Genomic DNA, 22212 nt, shown 5'->3' with positions numbered 1-22212 from the left:
AACTCGGAGACCACCCGAGCGTACTCGGAAAAACCCGAGCAACAAGTATACTCGCTCATCACTTGTCTCTGCATGTCCCTGGTTCACCGGCGCCCGCAGCTCTTCCTGTGTTCAGCGGTCACGTGGTACCGCTCATTAAAATAATGAATATGGATGTGACCACTCCCATAGGGGTGGAGCCGCATATTCATTACTTTAATGAGCGGTACTACGTGACCGCTTAACACAGGAAGAGTTGCCGGTGTCAGAGACCATCGCATTGGAGAAGCAGAGACCGCGCCGGGAGGGTGAGTATAACGGGGAGGGTGAGCCATGCGATATTCACCTGTCCCCGTTCCACCGCTGCACACCGCTGTGTCTTCCTCTGGCTGTGATGTTCAGGTCAGAGGGCCGATGACGTGGTTAGTGTGCGCAGAGCCCTCTGTCTGAACAGTCACTGCAGAGAGACAGAAGACACAGCGGCGCGCGATGGTGGAACGTGGACAGGTGAATATCACAAGTGCCGGTGTCCCCGCCTGCTCAGGACAAGAGGTGAGTATGTCATTTTTTTTATTTTTTTTTTATCACAGCAGCATATGGGGCAAATGTTTCTATGGAGCATCTTATGGGGCCATAATCAACCTTTATGCAGCATTGCATGGGGCAAATGTTTCTATGGAGCATCTTATGGGGCCATAACCAACCTTTGTGCAGCATTATATGGGGCATATTTTTGTATGAAGCACTTATGGGGCCCATCAAACTTTATGGAGCATTATATGGGGCATATTTTATTATGGAGAATCTTATGGGGCCCATCATGAACCTTATGAAGCATTATATAGGGCTCCTGATTCAATATGGATATTCAAAAACACAACCCACTGATGTCTCAATTAATTTTACTTTTATTGGTATCTATTTTTATTTTTGAAATTTACCAGTAGCTGCTGCATTTCCCACCCTAGGCTTATACTTGAGTCATTAAGTTTTCCCATTTTTATGTTGCAAAATTAGGGGTCTCGGCTTATACTCGGGTCGGCTTATACTCGAGTATATACGGTACATATAGCACACACATCATATACAATCTGTCACGCAGGAATATGCACATCATTGCTGCATACACAGTACATGTTCGCTCGGCTTTGGTTCATGTATACACACCAACAGGTCTCCTACATCAACACACATACAGCTCTGCTACATCAGCACACACTATAGACATTACCATTGCCTAACGTTTTTCCCAGGCATGTCAAGTAAAAGGTCCGTAAGCTACTCAGGATGTGCAGAATCAGTGCAGGTCCTGGTAGCTTTCTTTACTGCCTAGCACCAATCAGATAGATCAGTGTTGGGCAGTAAGTGGTACAGGAGTACGTTGTTATTGGGAAGACCACTGTATCAGCAATCTCCTCAATTATATGAGGCAGCCTTCAGACTGTAAAGACACAAACTCTTTAGCAAAATTTGATATTGGTAAAGAAGGCGTCTTATAGTCCAAAAAATATGACAAAAATTTTTTATCAAGACCAAATGCATACATTACCTGAAATGTAGTACAAAGCGTCTGCCGGGATAACTTATTCTGAACTACAGCAAATAATTTGCTTAGCGGCTTTAAGAAACTTGAGGGATTTACACAATGCCTTAACAAATTCTGCACGGTCTCCAGGATGTCCACTTCAGTGTCCTAATAGGAAAACAACCAGACTTGTTATGCACTTCATTTAATCGCTTTTTATATTGCATTTTTTTGGTGGAGGTGCAGTGACTGAAAAATGTAAATTCTGGCATTTTAGTCATTTATATATATTTTTTTGATTTATGGCATTTACCACCATACCTTTGCAGTCTTGCTGATTTCAAATAGGTCTAGTTTTTATTATCTTTAAATTTAAAGACTGAAAACTAGGGTGGTTCAAATTGTTATGTTTTATTTAAGCGATTTTATTTGACATTAGTTTAATGGATACAACATTCTAAGTCAGGTATGAGGCGGAGTGTGCCCCAGTGGGTGGCAACTGTGTTTTACAGATTGCACAAGCTGCTCATAGCAATGATCAGACCTTGCTCCGATTGCTGCTGTTTAACCAAAACAAATATCTACAGATTGTGGCGTGGTGTGTATAAAAGAAGAGTGGCGCAAAGGAAAAAAGTTACATCATAATATATTGGATAGTTGCCTACACGGTTCATAGCAATGCTGCCAAAAGGGAAACCCCACCAGGTAAGAAGAGGAAATAGTGGCTGTCACCTGTCCCCAATTTTTCTAAAAACTTGGTGTCTATAATTCTATACTTGTATAACCTTTTAGGATCAAATTTGCTAAATGTATCTAATCTAAGAGTGGAAATGTTCAGGAGCCATGCAGAATGTGGCCACGGTATATATTAACACAGTTTACAAGCAAATTGCTCAGGTATATTAGAGTTTAATTCAAACAGTCAACTTGTTGCTACACAGATTGCACTGACGTTTTATCTAGAACAACACTGTATAACTTTATCACTCACCTGCGACAAGTTACTTTTATGCAAGTAAGATATAAGGAGCCCTATGAGTAGGTTACTTTGTTCTTTGTCTTGGATAAATTTGCTAATCCTACGAGTTAAAGACAAAAAAAAATAAAACAAAAATAGATTCCAATAACATTTTAACATCCATGACTTGATGCATCTGTATGACTCAAAAGAGACTACATACAACATAGGAGAGGCACTGTTTTACATACATACACAATATTTTATATACAAACAGTGATCTACAGTAGTTCAAGTGTATATTTCTGTTAATGTTGATGATTATTGCTTACAGCCAATGAAAACCCAAAAGTCATTATCTCAGTAAATTAGAATAATTGACAAAAACACCTGGAAAGGCTTCCTAAGTATTTAAAAAGGTCCCTTAATCTGTTTCAGTAGGCTCCACAATCATGGGGAAGACTGCTGACTTGACAGATGTTCAGAAGGCAGTCACTGACACTTCCCAAGGATGGTAAGCCACAAAAGGTCATTGCTAAAGAAGCTGGCTGTTCATAGAGCTCTGTATCCAAGCATATTAATGGAAAGTTGAGTGGAAGGAAAAGGTGTGGTAGAAAAAGGTGCACAAGCAACCGGGATAACCGCAGCCTTGAAGGGATTGTTCAGAAAAGGCCATTCAAAAATTTGGGGTAGATTCACAGGGAGTGGACTGCGGCAGGAGTCATTGCTTCAAGAGCCACCACACACAGACGTATCCAGGACATGGGCTACAAGTGTCACATTACATTCCATGTGTCAAGCCACTCATGACCAATAGACAACGCCAGAAGTGTCTTACCTGGGCCAAGGAGAAAAATAACTGGACTGTTGCCCAGTGGTCCAAGGTGTTTTCAGATGAAAGTAAATTTTGCATTTCATTTGGAAATCAAGGTCCCAGAGTCTGGAGTAAGAGTGGAGAGGCACACAATCCAAGCTGCTTGAGGTCTAGTGTGAAGTTTCCACAATCAGTGATGGTTTGGGGAGCCATGTCATCTGTTGGTGTAGGTCCATTGTGTTTCATCAAGACCAAAGTCAAGGGAGCCATCTACCAGGAAATTTTAGAGCACTTCATGCTTCCCTCTGCCGACAAGCTTTTTGGAGATGGAAATTTCATTCTCCAGCAGGACTTGGCACCTGTCCACACTGTCAAAAGTACCGTATGTACTTGAGTATAAGTCGACTTGAGTATAAGCCTAGGCACCTAATTTTTACCACGAAAAACTGGGAAAACTTCCTGACTCGAGTATAAGCCAGGTATGTATTGTTCCCTCATCCTTATCTCGGTATGCATGGCTTCCTCATCCCTATCCTGGTATGCATAGCTCCTATTAAAAAAATAAATAAATAAACAAACACATCCCACTTACCTTCTCTGTGCGCCCTTGCTGCACCTCGGCACCAGCAGGTCTTCCCACCGAGCGCGATCACGTGTCCCCCGCTCATTTAGGTAATGAATATATTCACTCCACGCCTATGGGAGTGGAGAGGGGTGAATATTCATTACCTTAATGAGCAGGGACACGTGATCACTGGGCCGGAAGAGCTGGTGGCACCAGAATGAGATGCAGCGATGACGTGCAGGGAAGGTAAGTAGGATGTGTGCTGGAAGCCAGCAGCTGCGGCTGCAACTGTGCGCGCTATAAGAAAAATTAATGTTCACTGCCAGGGCAGTGAATATTCATACATTTTTAGCAGCGGGCACTGTTACAGCCCCTGGCTCATGCCTCTGTGACCCGCACGAGTTTTAATAAACATCAGGGTAAGCAAATTAATTATTCAGTAACAAATCTCTAATAACGAATTACAGTTTTTCCAGGATGCATAAAAGCAATTATGCTAGAACTATTTTAATTCAAGGTAGATTAAAAAGGTTACTTGCCTATATAAAATATGGTGAATATATTTTTTTCATTGTCTGAAAATGTACTTACTTTGAAAGGATGCTGAGTTCCTTGCTGACTTGTTTACCAAATTTCCTCTTTTTCATTTTTTCCGCATTCAGCATGCTTTTATTGAGATACTGGAGGAGCACAGGCACGTGGGGTAGAACAAGCTTCACGCCAAAAGTTGGGCACTCTAAGTTTAAAGTATCAACATATAATTATGATGGAGACCAACGCAGAGTGTGCAAAGCCAATGAGAGAACTACATGAAGCTCTTGCTTACCATCACCCATATAGGCAGCATCAAGAACAACGCAGTCATTGACAACCAGGGAAGAGAGGTTTTCAGTTTCCTCAAAGTCTGGGCAGTTCAACAGATTACTAGTTATATCGATGACTACACCTGCTGTTGTGTCCGATAAATTCTTTGTAGATAGCAGAGCAAATGCATTCAGTAGTACATCGAACTCGGGCTGTCCAGGCTTTTGTTTAGCAAGACAAGGAAAATACCTGTCAAAAATATACCCACATAACCATATTATCAAGACAAATAAAGGCACATCTCATGAGTCAAACATTTCAGTTTCTCTTCTGTGCACTGATATAAATTTGTTTTAATTTAAATAGTTATTAAAAAGCAAATCACTAAGTAATAAAAGTGGTCACAAAGCAATTAATGCAATAAGATGACCAATTATTACTCACTGGGTAAATCCCCAGCTGCTCCGGTGTGGCCACGTTGGTGATCCTATCAGCAGAGATGGTGTATATTTATTCACAGGACCTGGTTCTGTCGCCATTTCAAACTGTGGCAGCAGGGATGGGAGCCCTGTGACCTGCCTCTTAAGTAATGGCAGCCCCAGCATTTCTTTCGATCAGCCGGCCTGATGTAATGCAATTGTTGCAGTAGGACATGTGACATTCTGCCAAACCCGCTATTACCGACACGGCCGCTTGACCAGGTCTTGCGAATTGATTCACACCAACTCTACTCAAGTCTTTATTACATGTGCTGCGGTAAGGGCTGGCAAATAATGACAACAGGACAGTTAAAGGGACCCTAACATATCCCTAAACACTAACGTGCAAATATAAAGTTAATCTACATATTAATAGCATTCTAATGTTGTCCAACCATTTTACTAAAAGTGCAACGAATGGGAAAAAAGTGAACTTTATGACTCGTGAGCAGCTTGCTTTCAGTCAAAGATGTGTGTGTGTGGCGGCTACAGTTTCCTCTCACAACATTGTGAGCAGAGGCTGTAAGTACACCCAGATGTCAAAGCGACGGGAACGTGCCTACAGCCACCTTACTAGGTACTGAATGATGACTGCTGACACTACACACACACACACGTATCTATGACTGAAAGCGAGTGGCACTCAGGAAAAATAAAGTTAAATTTCTTCCGATAGCAGTACATTCAGCAAGGTGGCTGGACAGCATTGGAACACTATTAACCTGTAGATTGACCCTATATCTGCAGGTTAGTACAGTTTGGGGGCATTAACAGATTCCCTTCAACAAAGAATGACTGTGCGCGCCAAAGAAGAAATTACTTGGAAAACTATAGGCAGGTTATTTTATAGAGAAAATCCAGCTCACCGTTCGTTACTTTGTGGTTCGTAGCATAGAAAAACACTCAGTCGTAGCGTGAAAGAAATGAATTTGAAGAAAATCCAGCTCATGAACAGTGAACGTATTTTTATTCACAAAAGTGCATTACAGAGGAATAAAACCAAGATTTTCACAGATCATGGTTTTATACCAATTTAATGCACCTATGTGAATACAAAATACGTTCACTGTACGCGAGCTGGATTTTCTTCAAATGTTATTTTATTTCTTTAGCTGCTTTGCAGAGCTGTGGAGTCGGAGTCGTGGAGTTGGGAGTCAGAATTGGTATAAAATGGACCAACTCCAAAATATATAATAAAATAGGTACGGTAGTTCAGTGCAGGATGTGCTGTAATTTGGTAAAGTTATGAAATGTCCTATAAATGTCTGTTCTGTTCCTGATCTCGGATTTTAGTGGAGATGAATCTGTGCTGCACTTTATGTACATGCTCAGTAGTGAGGCGGTGCTGTGGAGTCGGAGTTGAAAGTCAGGAAAATTGACAAGTCAGAGTCGGAGTTAGTGGTGTGGCTTACTGACTCCACAGCCCTGCTGCTTTGTGGACTTTTTTTTTTTTTTTTTTTTAAAGCCCTGGTCCTGAATTACAAACTTAAAGGCAACCTGTCACTTCCCCCCCCAGTCGTTTCAAACTAAAAGAGCCAGCTTGTGCAGCAGTAATGCTGCATTCTGACAAGGTGGCTCTTTTAGTTCTGGGTGCTGTAACTGCAGAAATAATCAGTTTTATAATTTGTTCTAAATACCTTTCTTCAGACAAGGAGGCAGGCCTTTCCCCCCTGCTGCAGACGCCGCACAGCCGTCACTCGCATATTCTTGGCGCCGGGCGCCGCCTCCTCGGCGCTGTTTTGAAAATAGCCGGCGCCTGCGCTCTTTTCCCCTGCCTGGTGTAGTCGCAGTGCGCATGCCCAGGAATCCCAGCCCCGCAATGTGAATAAATCATAAGGAGGAGGCGGCGCCCGGCGCCAAGAAGATTTGAGTGACGGCTGTGTGGCATCTGCAGCAGGGGGGAAACGCCGGCCTCCTTGACTGAAGACAAGGTATTTATGACAAATTACAAAACTGATTATTTCGGCAGTTACAGCACCCAGAACTAAAAGGGCCACCTTGTCAGAATGCAGCATTACTGCTGCACAAGGTGGCTCTTTTAGTTAAAAACGCCTGGGGGGGGGGGGGGGGGGGGGGGTGACCGGTTCCCTTTAAGGGGAATGTATCAGCAGGTTTTCAACTCCCAAACCATTTGTATCTTCATGTAGCTCTTTCAAAGACCGGACCTGGAATGTTTTTGAATGGCTAATCCATTCCTCTATTACAGAGAAATCAATGTGTGAATGAGTCTGAAGATCTGAAGTCTCAGTCACTCCAGCTCTATTCCCGCCCAGCGCTACTTCCTACTGCTTAAATGATGGCTCCTTTGCCTGAAGTCATACAGCATTCAGGCTTTCAGTCAAGCAGGAGGAGGCGGTGATGCTGGACAGGGATTAGAGCTGGAGTCACAGATCTACAATTTCAATTGTATATCAATTCAAACACTGACTTCTCAGTAATCGAGGAGTGGACTGGCCATGTAAAGGTATTGCTGGACTGGTCTTAAAAAAGCTACATGAAATAGTTTAGGCTGAGAATTCCTGCTGACAGATTTGATTTAAAGAGCCAGAACAAAGAAAGTATTACTTTAGTGACACAATAATAAGAACTTCCACTGACATGAAAAGACAACAATGCAGGTAATTGTCAGGCATGCTGGACTCTCGGCTCTTGAGATTGGTCTAACCTTGACTTAGATAATTACCAAGACCTAGCCTATTTGTTATGAAGAGGAGCCAAGCTGCACTACCTCAGAGTATAATCATAAATCCAAGATATTACATTTAACAGCATGCTTTTAAAATGGCTATCCGCTACTTTTATATTGATGAGCTATGCTTTAGATGATGGTACTGCAGATCAACCCAAACTGAAAAGAATAGGAGCTGAGCGGCAGAACCTGGCAGGACCACTAAACAGTAAACGGATGTGTGTGGTTCCACTATGCACATGGTTTACATTCTGTGACCACCGCTGTAGCTGGTAAACTCTGAACAATGGGGAATCTAGGAGTTGGACACCGGCCAATCCGATATTAATAACCTATGCAATGGATAGATCATCAATATCAACATAGTAAACAAACTATATAATACAATAACTTGCTTCTGGGCCCAACTGCATTACCTGGAATACTGACTCCAAACATGAATCAGCTTCAGAACAAAGGACGGCGAATGCTGACTTTCCAACGCAAGCCTGCAAATCTGTAACATAAAATAACAGAAAACATAAAAAGAAATATGCAGATGATACCTAAAATATGTAAATCCATTCTCAATTACATATCAAAACTATATTTACCTGTGGCCAAACTACGGCAAAAAATACAGCGTCAATCTCTTCAGCAGTGTAGGGGTAGGTTTCAAAATCAGTAAAATATTCAACTATGCGTTTCATTCCAAGACGCCTCAAATTTTTTAGTGGATTAATAAGTTTAAGTTGTATCTATGAAAAAAAAATATTAAAGATTAAAGAAAAATGAATACTTCTTTTAACTACACTTTTTCCTACATATTTTAGCCAAGGAGTATCAAATGTTTTAGGCTTTTTTTTTCACAAAAGTTTTACAGGGTTCACTGTATTTGCAAGTACTTTACATTGAGAGGATATCCTGGTGCACATCTCTGAATGATGAAAACAAAGGCATACAGTTGTATCCATCACACACAGCAATTGCATACCATGCCTTTCGATTTGAGAAAGCTTACATCCATTGAAGATATGTGGTCAGTTCTCCAAGAGGTTTGGGGCAACCGGCCTCCTGAGGTCATTCAAACACTAGGTGCACGTGCACGCAGAAAAAATGTCAGATCATGAGTAAAGCACCTTCTGCTGTTCCTGGAAGATCTCCTAGGGTTTTTGGACTATGTAGGTTACTACACAGAACTAAAGTTATCCAGATCTGAGAAAATGATGACTTAGCCTTATGAAAGGTGAGCAGAAAGATTTGTAGGGCGTTAATCCACAAGTATTCTGTGGCCACTTGACCAGGGTCCTACAAACTTCCTTTTACTTGACGGCAAACGCAGAACCTCTTCTGATTAGTAGGCCAGTGACACGCACATGAATTTGTACCAGGCTTACTAATCATAAGCAGAGCAGGGGATGTTGGCAAGGTAAGAGCTTCACAGGGGTCTGGCCCTTTTTGTTAAACTCTAATTTTTAGGAAGCTTTATGACCATAAATAGGTCAACTCATGTTTCAAGTTACAAATTCAGTTCTGAAGGCAGAAAAGGGTTATAAACTCTACAATGAGATCAAATTCACCGATGAATTCTCACTTCACTCATTCTGTAGCCAGCAATACACAGTGCAACATAGAAGATATAAAAGATGTTATTTTTTTTAATGAAGCACAATTGTAAAAATTAGGTTTATCAAAAAAGAAAACCTGAAAAATGTCCATATTTTAACCCCTCAATGGCGCACATTGTATTTTTCAATGGTAGGTTCCATTCGCAGTGTTCGGTTCAATGGAATTTCCCCTGACAGTATATACTAGAAGGAAGGGTTTGGTGTGACACACCTCTTTGAGCTTTCAAGTATGGTTTAAAGAGGATCTTTAATCAATTTTTTCATTTTGAACGAGACACCCAATGTAATAGTGGCTGCAAAGCATAATATATATTTTTTTTAAAAAAAAAATTGCAATGTTTGCTAAGTGTTTAGCACTGAATGAGTTAACACTCACTTGGACAGAAAAGTTATCAGATAGTTTTAATCCCCCACCAAGGCCAACATCTGTAATGAGTTTATTTTCAAAAAACATACTGATTGATCATTTATATTGTGATCTCCAATGGGGACATCGATGCTGATGTCTAAAGCGCTGTGGAATTAATGGCGCTACATAAGTGAGTAAAATAAATAAAATGTCGGTTGTCCACATGCAACTTGTACTCTCTCTGCAGTGAGATCAGGGCTGTCATTACATCTCACACAGGAGCAGTCAGTTCTGGGCTACACCTGTGAGATGTCAGGGGACCCCGCTCTGATCTCACTCCAGAGCGATTTTAAGTTTCCCTGAGCATAACATGCATAAGTGTGATTACGGACATCTCCAGACAGGTAGTGTGGGCAGAGGCACGTACATCAGCGGTGCTAGGAGAGCTGACAGAAGGGTATTTGTTTGTTTTTTTTGTTTGTTTTTTTTTAAGTGAAATCGCTGTCCTATCCTTATCTGAAACGAGTTGGTCATCCAGGATTTTTAATCATGCAGGAGGTAAGACCAGGACAGTGTCATTACATTTCAGAAACTGAAAAACCTGCTTTAAGCTATGGGAAAGGGCATGTTTTTTTTTCCTTTAAGTGTTGTCCTTTGCTTATGTTTGGTCAGCACACCACCAGTGAAAACTTATTGCACTCCCTTGGACTTACCAAAAGTTAACTCATTGGTGCCAAATACACTGCTCAAAAAATAAAGGGAACACAAAACAACAGAATATAACTCCAAGTAAATCAAACTGTCGAATTAGGAAGCAACACTGTTTGACAATTAATTTCACATGCTGTTGTGCAAATGGAATAGAAAACAGATGGAAATTATTGGCAATTATCAAGACACACTCAATAAAGGAGTGTGGGGACCACAGACCACATCTCAGTACCAACATAGTAACATAGTAACATAGTTAGTAAGGCTGAAAAAAGACATTTGTCCATCCAGTTCAGCCTATATTCCATCATAATACATCCCAAGATCTACGTCCTTCTACAGAACCTAATAATTGTATGATACAATATTGTTCTGCTCCAGGAAGACATCCAGGCCTCTCTTGAACCCCTCGACTGAGTTCGCCATCACCACCTCCTCAGGCAAGCAATTCCAGATTCTCACTGCCCTAACAGTAAAGAATCCTTCTATGTTGGTGGAAAAACCTTCTCTCCTCCAGACGCAAAGAATGCCCCCCTTGTGCCCGTCACCTTCCTTGGTATAAACAGATCCTCAGCGAGATATTTGTATTGTCCCCTTATATACTTATACATGGTTATTAGATCGCCCCTCAGTCTTTTTTCTAGACTAAATAATCCTAATTTCGCTAATCTATCTGGGTATTGTAGTTCTCCCATCCCCTTTATTAATTTTGTTGCCCTCCTTTGTACTCTCTCTAGTTCCATTATATCCTTCCTGAGCACCGGTGCCCAAAACTGGACACAGTACTCCATGTGCGGTCTAACTAGGGATTTGTACAGAGGCACCAATTGTACCACTAATTGTACCAATGCTTTCTGGCTGATGTTTTGGTCACTTTTGAATGTTGGTTGTGCTTTCACACTCGTGGTAGCATGAGACGGACTCTACAACCCACACAAGAGGCTCAGGTAGTGCAGCTCATCCAGTATGGTACATCAATGCGAGCTGAGGCAAGGTGGTTTGCTGTGTCTGTCAGAGTAGTGTCCAGAGGCTGGGGGGCTACCAGGAGACAGGCCAGTACACCAGGAGACATGGGGGGGGGCCGTAGGAGGGCAACAACCCAGCAGCAGGACCGCTACCTGAGCCTTTGTGCAAGGAGGAACAGGAGGAGCACTGCCAGAGCCCTGCAAAATGACCTCCAGCAGGCCACAAATGTGCATGTGTCGGCACAAACGGTTAGACACCGACTCCATGAGGATGGTCTAAGTGCCCGACGTCCACAGATGGGGGTTGTGCTCACAGCCCAACACCGTGCAGGACGCTTGGCATTTGCCACAGAACACCAGGATTGGCAAATTCGCCACTGGCACCCTGTGTTCTTCACAGATGAAAGCAGGTTCACACTGAGCACGCGATAAACGTGACAGAGTCTGGAGACACCGTGGAGAGCGTTCTGATGCCTGCAACATCCTTCAGCATGACCAGTTTGGCAGTGGGTCAGTAATGGTGTGGGGTGGCATTTCTTTGGAGGCCGCACAGCCCTCCATGTGCTCGGCAGAGGCAGCCTGACTGCCATTAGGTACCGAGATGAGATCCTCAGACCCCTTGTGAAACCATATGCTGGTGCGGTTGGCACTGGGTTCCTCCTAATGCAGGACAATGCCAGACCTCATGTGGCTGGAGTGTGTCACCAGTTCCTGCAAGATGAAGGCATTGAAGCTATGGACTGGCCCACCTGTTCCCCAGACCTCAATCCGATTGAGCACATCTGGGACATCATGTCTCGCACTATCCACCAACGTCACGTTGCACCACAGACTGTCCAGTAGTTGGCGGATGCTTTAGTCCATGTCTGGGAGGAGATCCCTCAGGAGACCATCCGCAGCCTCATCAGGTGCATGCCCAGGCATTGTAGGGAGATCTTACAGGCACGTGTAGGCCACACACACTAATGAGCATCATTTCCTTGTCTTGAGGCATTTCCACTGAAGTTGGATCAGCCTGTGACTTCATTTTCGACTTTGACTTTGAGCATTATTCCAACTCCAGACCTCCGTGGGATATTAGTTGTGATTTACGTTGATCATTTTTAGGTTTTATTGTTCTCAACACATTCCAATATGTAATGAATAAAGATTTACAACTGGAATATTACATTCAGTGATATTTAGGATGTGGGATTTTAGTGTTCCCTTTATTTTTTTGAGCAATGTACTTTGACAAAATCTCTGCAATAAAAAGGGCAAAAAAGCAAAACAAAAAACCCTGGATTTTTAGTCACTCATTGTAAAATTTGTTTCTCGGAGCCTCCATTGGGGACACAGGAAACCATGGGTGTATGCTCTGCCACAAAGAGGCCGTCACTATGCAAAAAAAAAAAGCTCCTCCCCAGCAGTGTACGTCCCATCAACTGGCACCTATTTAATCAGTTTAGCCTCTTGTCAGTAGGAGGTGGACATGGGTCTTTCATTAGATCCAGATCTACCTTTATTTTTGGCATTTTCCGGTAATGATTTTCCCTTTTCCTTTTCAGAGGTTTCCTGCTTCTTTCCCTGGAGGGATACAGTGTGACAAGTCACACTATAGTCCCACGAAGAGATAGTACGGCATGTAGGGACACCCCGTATCCTCATATGTCTATCTGGCAGGACCACAGCCCCTAACACATCAAGAGAGTTCAGGTGATCTGAACATCGGTCGATCCTGGCCCCCCACTTCTGCCAGCTCGACCACCAGTGCCTGTCTGTGTCAGGAGTTTCACAGACATCCCCCAATCTGGTGAGACTTGGAACTTGGAAGTCTGCTAAATCAGAGCCTTCTTCAGGGACAAAGGTACCCAGTTTTTTCGACAACTCTCCAGTCTCAGACGGTGCAGTGTCCGGTCAGGAGAGCATCTAAGCGATATCATGGATCTTATGTGACAGAATCTACCTTTTTATGATTGTACTTATGTGTTTGGGTCTTTTATTATGTGTGAAGTCAAATAAATAAGGCAGCACACTGCGGTGCTAAAACATGCAAACATGAAAATTGAACTGCATTACTGCATTAGAAATATGAAAAAATGAGAGCGTTTAGTGCATAAATTGGCCAATTCATGTTTACCTGGTAGCCACATTAAGGCATCTCTCGTATACCAGGACCTAGACATTCCTTTCCTCACTGAGAATAAACGTCTTCATCTGAATGGGAACCTACTGTGAATCCTCTTCTTAGACTATAATCTCTCTATCTCTATGGAGGGGTAATGGTCCTGCTGCGATTAAAACACCTGTGGCTAAAAGGTGGAGTGCTCAGTCAGAAAGCTAATGAATACTAATTTAAAAAACTGACCGTCACATCCAAACATAGAATCCAGGTACACATGAATTGGCCAATTTATGCGCCAAACGCTCTTATTTTTTCATATTTCTAATGCAGTTCAATTTTCATGTTTGCATGTTTTAGCACCGCAGTGTGCTGCCTTAATTTATTTGACTGTGTACGAGTTGGTGACTCTAGGTTCAGCACCTGTTCACACTTATTCTATGTTTGGATGTGACGGTCAGTTTTTTGAAATTTTTATTATATGTGTACCTGTGTTTTTGACTGTAACTGGCCATCATTTCTACTTTGTTTCACAGTATATATCCACCATGCTGCACCCCCACTACTGCGCCAGCCTCTTTTCTCTTGAGGCCTCAGCTTCAGTGCGGCCTTGCCGTGGTGTTCGGCTCCGCTCTCTCACACTTCTTATCGTGGGGGCTTTTTCTGCACACGCCCCCTCTTTTTCTATAGCATGGGAAGCTGTGCACGCTTTTCTCTCAGGAAGCTAACCTCTTTCTCCCAGCGGTCACCATTTTCCTGCTCAGCAGCACAGGAGCCCCTCCAGCCGATGACCAGCATAGGAGCCTCTCCAGCCAGCGATTCTAAACCCTAAGCTATGCAGAACCCTGGGAACAGCTTCTGGAACCTCAGCTTTACTGTGGGGTTAGCTCTGCTGTGAAAACTGACACTCTCCTCGGCAGTCCTTTTTTTCTCTGTCCCCTAACCCCTGGCATTTGTTAATGAACTCTATCAAGCCTAATTCATTGCAGAGCGTTCTCGTCCTCCGTTATTTACTAGTCTTGTCAAACACTTTGTTTGCTCTTCCTGTAAATGCAGACTCCATTCTGGTCAGTCTTCTCCCCTCTGTCAAGATTGCAGCAACAGCAATTCCTCCGCCCTTACTGCCCAGTAGGCACCCACTGATCCCCGAGAGAGTGCCCCCCTAGTCCCAGATTGGGCATCTTCTCTATCTCAATCCGTTGCGGATCTAACCAAGTTGTCCCAGACCTTTATATCAGTACTTGACAGATTGTTATCCCTTCCTACTCCTATGCCAGAGGATCCCATAACAGCCTCCTGAGAATACTAGCAATGGCAGTAAAAGGGATAGGCAGGAGAGTCACTCCAGTTCCTCCCCCACCTCGTCCCTCTGGATGGCTAGCTTCTTCCCAGTCATCTTCACCAGAGACACCAGCTGTACCGGAGTCTGTCATACCTGGATCTTGACCATTCTTGTAACATGAGAGACATAGTAGAGTCTTATTGTAGCAGTCAATCAGGCTCAATGCTAAGGTCACCCTTTCAGAGCCCTCTGATTATGGAGTGTCCTTCAGATGAACTAGGTGAACTCTTCGAGTTTCTGCCCCCCATAAGGAATTTGAGGGGTCCTTTGAAGAGACAGGGAAAATTCGACCAGACGCTTCCAAAGAGGGAAGCGATGAGATTTTGTATCCGCTTGCTTCAGAGCTGAAGGAAAATTTGCCCGTCTCTCCGAGAGTAGACTCCCCAGTCCACCAACAAGGCCATTCCCCTTATAGCCAGGACATCACTTAAGGACCGCAATGACAGACTCATGGAGTCATTTGTCAAGTCAGCCTTTGAAGCTACAGGTTCTTCCTTTTGCCTTGTCTTTGCCACCACACAGGTGTCAGTCTATTTCTGCATAGGCTAAGCAACTCCATCAGGGCATCCTTGTGGGAGCCGCACCTGAAGAGTTAGCCGACTTGGCAGACCAGATCTTACTGTAGTGGCCACTGCCTCCTGTACTGCTCAGGCATCCAGTAACATTGAGGCCATCCGCAGAATCATGTGGCTATAGGCATGGCAGGCCTCCAAAAAGTCCCTGAACAGTCTGCTTTTTCAGGTATCATGACTATTCAGATCCAAGCTCGATCAGATCATAATGTAGGCTACAGATGGAAAGAGTTCTCTCCTCCCTCAGGCTATATCTCGGCACCCTCCCCTCAAGTGCAAATTTTGTCCCTTTCAGTTGTTTCTCGTCTATGGAGGATTCCTCCCATCAAGAGAGACAGCAGGCACGGCAGGAAAGGAGAAGACCTTCCTTTAAGCAGACTCCTTCCTGGTGCCCCCACAATGCACAAGGCAGATCTAGGAGCAAATGTAGCAGATTCTCCTCCACATCTTTCTCTTCCTACAAGGAAGTCCTTTTGGGTGGAAGGTCGTCTTCGGTTTCAGGCATGCCTAGCTCACCTCCATCAGAGAGGCGATATCAGGATACAAGATAGTTATATCATCTCAAGTCTATCATCGAATTTGGAAAGCCTTTTTCCATTGGAGCGAGTAATCAGATCACACCTATTGCCTTCTCCCTTCAAGCAGGATTAGATGCAGGACTTGAGCTTGGCTCACTGAAGGGCCAAGTCTCAGCATTGTCTATTCTCTTCCAAAAGAACTTAGCTTCTCGCTCTCAGGTCAGTACCTTTCTTCAGGAGTGGCTCATGCGGCTCCCCCGTACCGTCCGCCAGTGGATCCCTGGGACCTTAACCTGGTTCTGGAAGCTTTCAGATGTCCACCTTTTGAACCGCTCAGAGAAGTCTCTCGGTCTTTCCCATCATGGAAGGTGGTTTTTCTTGTGGCCATGACTTCCATCAGGCAGGTGGCAGAAGTTGGCAGCGCTTTGTTGCTATTCCTTCCTTATTCTACAACATGATAAGGTAGTTTTGCGGCCAGTTCACCCTTTCCTTCACAAGGTAGTTTTCGCATTTCAGCTAAATGAGGACATCGTACTTCCTTTCTACGGTCCTTCTCCAGTGCATCCCCTGGAGCACTGGAGCACTCTCTGAACAGTTTGGACCTGGTCAGGGTGATTCGTATTTATCTTTCCAGAACCGCTGCCTTACAGAAGACGGATTCACTCTTTGCTGTTCCTGAGGGTTCTCAGGGGCCTTCTGGCATCTAAGGCCATGATTTCTTGCTGGATCCAGGTGGCTATCTTGGAGGCATACCGGGTTAAGAATAGAACACCCCCCCCCGTGATTAAGGCCCACTCTACCCGGGCGGTGGGTGCCGTTCGTCACCAGTTTGTTATAGCTCTGCAAAGCGGTGAAATGGTCTTCTATTCACACATTTGCAAAGTTCATACCTACACCTCGGCTGATGTAAGCCTAGGTAGGAGAACCTTGCAAGCATCAGTGGCTAGATCCCTGACCTGAACGGAGTTTGTATTGTTTTCCCTCCCCAGTGACTGCTTTGGGACGTCCCATAATGAAGCAATAAAGAAAACCGGATTTTTGGTTACTCACTGTAAAATCTGTTTCTTGGAGCCTTCATTGGGGGACACAGCACCCTCCCATGTTACACAACTGTATTGTTTCTTTCTATTGTTATAGTTTTGGTTTTTGTGGTATAATCTTTTATGTTGCTCTTCTTACTGCTTGCTCACTAACTAATTAACTTGGTGCCAGTTTGTGGGGTGTACACTGCTGAGGAGGAGCTCTTTTTGTGCATACAGTCAGCCTCCTAGTCGCAGCAGCATACACCCATAGTTCCCTATGTCCCCCAATGAGGAGAGGAAAAAAAAAAAAAAAAAAAGATTTATTCTGCTTTGCAGCCACTACGACATCGTTCAACACGAAAAATTTGGTGATAGGTCCTCTTTAACTTAGAGCAACTGCATATGATTTTAGACTATATATATCATATATTCCTATAAGGAGCAACGTCTTCTCTCTCGGGGTTTTGAGAATTGCCAACAAACTTTAATTCAAGTTAGTGAAGTAGAGGTGCGCACTGTATTCAAAACTTTTACACAACTGCAAAGAGGAGTGATGGCTCGTTTTTTTTAATTTTCTTGTATTATTTTACTATAATGTTGAAATCCTATTTGAATAAATTCAAGATTACCTAAAGATCAACTTTATAATTGATATTCTTAATGGATTTGGTACATTGTCTTCCTTACACATATATATATTGCATAGTGACTTAAGAATGCATGATAAGTTCTCAGTTAGATCTTACTTTGTGGTTGAAATATAAAAAATGATTTAGTATAATGTCAGTTCACGGGTTCCTACTCAGAAGTGTAAATGCAATGACAAAGTTTAAAAACTTCCAGTATCTGTACTCTGGGGGTCAGAGACCTGCTCTAAAACAAGTGGAAATTTAACTAAATCATTTTTTTTCCTGATCTAGCTTTAAAACGTTTCATAATCATTACCCAGATTGTAGCCTGTGGTATTTAACTTATTGAACTTTTAACACCTTGCTGTCTAATGAAGCGATAAATGTACTCTGCAAATGACTGCCTGGTATACGAGGCACATATCTAAAAGTTACTGAATCTGAAAACCTGCTATAAAAACAAAGTTAAACAATTCTGAGTATGGACATTACATGATGTCCAATGTAAGCTTGTTTATAATAATGTTTAGAAAAATTTGGTGAACAAGTAACATCTAGTTTAAGTGAAGTGATTACTTGTGGAAAAAAAAAAACAAAAAGAAAAACGGTCAAATTGAATTTCAGAAAAACCTTTGTAATCATTTCTAAGAAGTGTTCTTCCCCTATGTGATAAAGGCCATTAAGAGTAATTTTCAGAAACTTCAGAACAGAAACATTTTACATATAAATCTCATCTTTAAAACACTGCTGACACTACATAACCGTAACCTTTTAGTCTCTTTAGCATTGCCACATAGACAACTATAAAACTCACCTTATAACATGTAACCCAGTTTTAGACATCAGTAAACAAAAAAATGCATTTCCTACTATTAAAACCTCTCTGGTGGTGAAAATTAGCACAAGGTCAATAAAGTGCTTAAATATTATATATATTTATATTAAACAAAAAAGGAAACCGCACAAAAAGATGTAAAAAAACGGACTTTAGTGCCCTGTGGCGTGGCAACGTTCCGGATAAAACAAATCCTTTCTCAAGTCAGAGAAAGCATTTATTTTATCTGGAATGTTGCCACGCCACAGGGCATTAAAGTCCTTTTTTTTTAACATCTTACTGTTCTGTTTCCCTTTTTGTTTACTGTCTGGAAGGCCATTGGAATGCTGGTCACGGAAACGTGCACGCTTTAAGGTATATTTTCTGGTGCTGTTCATATATATATATATATATATATATATATATATATATATATATACATACACACACACAGTGGGGCAAAAAAGTATTTAGTCAGTCAGCAATAGTGCAAGTTCCACCACTTAAAAAGATGAGAGGCGTCTGTAATTTACATCATAGGTAGACCTCAACTATGGGAGACAAACTGAGAAAAAAAAATCCAGAAAATCACATTGTCTGTTTTTTCATCATTTTATTTGCATATTATGGTGGAAAATAAGTATTTGGTCAGAAACAAACAATCAAGATTTCTGGCTCTCACAGACCTGTAACTTCTTCTTTAAGAGTCTCCTCTTTCCTCCACTCATTACCTGTAGTAATGGCACCTGTTTAAACTTGTTATCAGTATAAAAAGACACCTGTGCACACCCTCAAACAGTCTGACTCCAAACTCCACTATGGTGAAGACCAAAGAGCTGTCAAAGGACACCAGAAACAAAATTGTAGCCCTGCACCAGGCTGGGAAGACTGAATCTGCAATAGCCAACCAGCTTGGAGTGAAGAAATCAACAGTGGGAGCAATAATTAGAAAATGGAAGACATTCAAGACCACTGATAATCTCCCTCGATCTGGGGCTCCATGCAAAATCCCACCCCGTGGGGTCAGAATGATCACAAGAACGGTGAGCAAAAATCCCAGAACCACGCGGGGGGACCTAGTGAATGAACTGCAGAGAGCTGGGACCAATGTAACAAGGCCTACCATAAGTAACACACTACGCCACCATGGACTCAGATCCTGCAGTGCCAGACGTGTCCCACTGCTTAAGCCAGTACATGTCCGGGCCCGTCTGAAGTTTGCTAGAGAGCATTTGGATGATCCAGAGGAGTTTTGGGAGAATGTCCTATGGTCTGATGAAACCAAACTGGAACTGTTTGGTAGAAACACAACTTGTCGTGTTTGGAGGAAAAAGAATACTGAGTTGCATCCATCAAACACCATACCTACTGTAAAGCATGGTGGTGGAAACATGTTTTGGGGCTGTTTCTCTGCAAAGGGGCCAGGACGACTGATCCGGGTACATGAAAGAATGAATGGGGCCATGTATCGTGAGATTTTGAGTGCAAACCTCCTTCCATCAGCAAGGGCATTGAAGATGAAACGTGGCTGGGTCTTTCAATATGACAATGATCCAAAGCACACCGCCAGGGCAACGAAGGAGTGGCTTCGTAAGAAGCATTTCAAGGTCCTGGAGTGGCCTAGCCAGTCTCCAGATCTCAACCCTATAGAAAACCTTTGGAGGGAGTTGAAAGTCCGTGTTGCCAAGCGAAAAGCCAAAAACATCACTGCTCTAGAGGAGATCTGCATGGAGGAATGGGCCAACATACCAACAACAGTGTGTGGCAACCTTGTGAAGACTTACAGAAAACGTTTGACCTCTGTCATTGCCAACAAAGGATATATTACAAAGTATTGAGATGAAATTTTGTTTCTGACCAAATACTTATTTTCCACCATAATATGCAAATAAAATGATAAAAAAACAGACAATGTGATTTTCTGGATTTTTTTTTCTCAGTTTGTCTCCCATAGTTGAGGTCTACCTATGATGTAAATTACAGACGCCTCTCATCTTTTTAAGTGGTGGAACTTGCACTATTGCTGACTGACTAAATACTTTTATGCCCCACTGTGTGTGTGTATATATATATATATATATATATATATATATATATATATATATATATATATATATATATATATAATCATTTTTTTCTGATGAGACATTGGTAACGTATTTGACAACTAATCAATTATTTTTCATTAAGTCCCAAGTGAGTACTACTTCCTTCTGTATTACTCTACCCAATCAAAAAGCCAGCACCACAGAGCTAAGAAACAACATGGCCCACAAAAACTCAGACAATGTTTCTCAGTGTGCGAAGGACATATGCTTCTGATCTCCTGGTCTAAGGGTACCGTCTCACAGTGGCACTTTGGTCGCTACGACGGCACGATCCGTGACGTTCCAGCGATATAGTTACGATCTCACTGTGTCTGACACGCTACTGCGATCAGGGACCCCGCTGAGAATCGTACGTCGTAGCAGATCGTTTGAAACTTTATTTCGTCGCTGGATCACCCGCTGACATCGCTGCATCGGCGTGTGTGACGCCAATGCAGCGATGTCTTCACTGGTAACCAGGGTAAATATTGGGTTACTAAGCGCAGGGCCGCGCTTAGTAACCCGATGTTTACCCTGGTTACCATTGTAAATGTAAAAAAAAAAAAAAAACACACACTACATACTTACATTCCGGTGCGCGTCCGCTTCCCTGCCCTCCTCCTGCATCCTGTGTCAGCGCCGGCCGGCCGTACATCAGAGCACAGCGGTGACGTCACCGCTCTGCTTTACGGCCGCGCTTACACAGGATGCAGGAGGAGTGCAGGGAAGCGGACGCCCGGGGACGTGACAGGCACCGGAATGTGAGTATGTGGGGGGTTTTTTACATTTACAATGGTAACCAGGGTAAACATCGGGTTACTAAGCGCAGCCCTGCGCTTAGTAAACCGATGTTTACCCTGGTTACCCGGGGACTTCGGCATCGTTGGTCGCTGGAGAGCGGTCTGTGTGACAGCTCTCCAGCGACCACACAAGGACTTTCCAACGATCACGGCCAGGTCGTATCGCTGGTCGTGATCGTTGGAAAGTTGCTGAGTGTGACGGTACCCTAACCTTTTTCATGATTAGAAAGTGGAGCACCAATGTCTAAGGGTACCGTCACACATTGAAATTTTCATCGCTGCGACGGCACGATTCGTGACGTCGCAGCGTCGTATAAGCATCGCTCCAGCGTCGTAGACTGCGGTCACACGTTGCAATCACGGCGCTGGAGCGATGCCGAAGTCCCCGGGTAACCAGGGTAAACATCGGGTAACTAAGCGCAGGGCCGCGCTTAGTAACCCGATGTTTACCCTGGTTACCAGCGTAAACGTAAAAAAACAAACAGTACATACTCACCCGTCGGTGTCCTTCAGGTCCCTTGCCGTCTGCTTCCTGCTCTGACTGAGTGCAGCCGTACAGTGAGAGGCGCAGAGCGCAGCACCGCTGCGCTCTGCTCTCACTTTCCGGCCGGCACTCAGAGCAGGAAGCAGACGGCAAGGGACCTGAAGGACACCGACGGGTGAGTATGTACGGTTTGTTTTTTTACGTTTACGCTTGTAACCAGGGTAAACATCGGGTTACTAAGCGCGGCCCTCGCTTAGTTACCCGATGTTTACCCTGGTTACAAGCGAAGACATCGCTGGATCGCTGTCTCACACAACGATCCAGCGATGTCAGCGGGTGATCAAGCGACGAAAGAAAGTTCCAAACGATCTGCTACGACGTACGATTCTCAGCAGGGT

At 43.3% G+C, this 22212-nt stretch overlaps 1 protein-coding gene across 1 annotated transcript in view; it reads right to left on the bottom strand.

The window, feature by feature from the left end:
- The window catches only part of UTP20 (UTP20 small subunit processome component), a 166382-nt gene that overhangs the window by 41531 nt on the left and 102639 nt on the right, over positions 1-22212 (bottom strand). The window contains exons 28-33 of the mRNA XM_077265598.1: positions 8407-8550; positions 8230-8309; positions 4668-4894; positions 4433-4577; positions 2496-2583; positions 1529-1672 (exon numbers count right to left, since the gene is read on the bottom strand). Coding sequence (XP_077121713.1) covers positions 1529-1672; positions 2496-2583; positions 4433-4577; positions 4668-4894; positions 8230-8309; positions 8407-8550 — 828 coding nt within the window. The remainder of the gene's footprint in view (positions 1-1528; positions 1673-2495; positions 2584-4432; positions 4578-4667; positions 4895-8229; positions 8310-8406; positions 8551-22212) is intronic.

The sequence above is a fragment of the Ranitomeya variabilis genome, chromosome 5 (genome assembly GCF_051348905.1).
Source record: "Ranitomeya variabilis isolate aRanVar5 chromosome 5, aRanVar5.hap1, whole genome shotgun sequence".
In the NCBI taxonomy this organism is placed as follows: Eukaryota; Metazoa; Chordata; class Amphibia; order Anura; family Dendrobatidae; genus Ranitomeya; species Ranitomeya variabilis.
The sequence above is the reverse complement of the archived record's forward strand: the minus strand, read 5'-3'. Positions and strand labels throughout refer to the sequence as shown.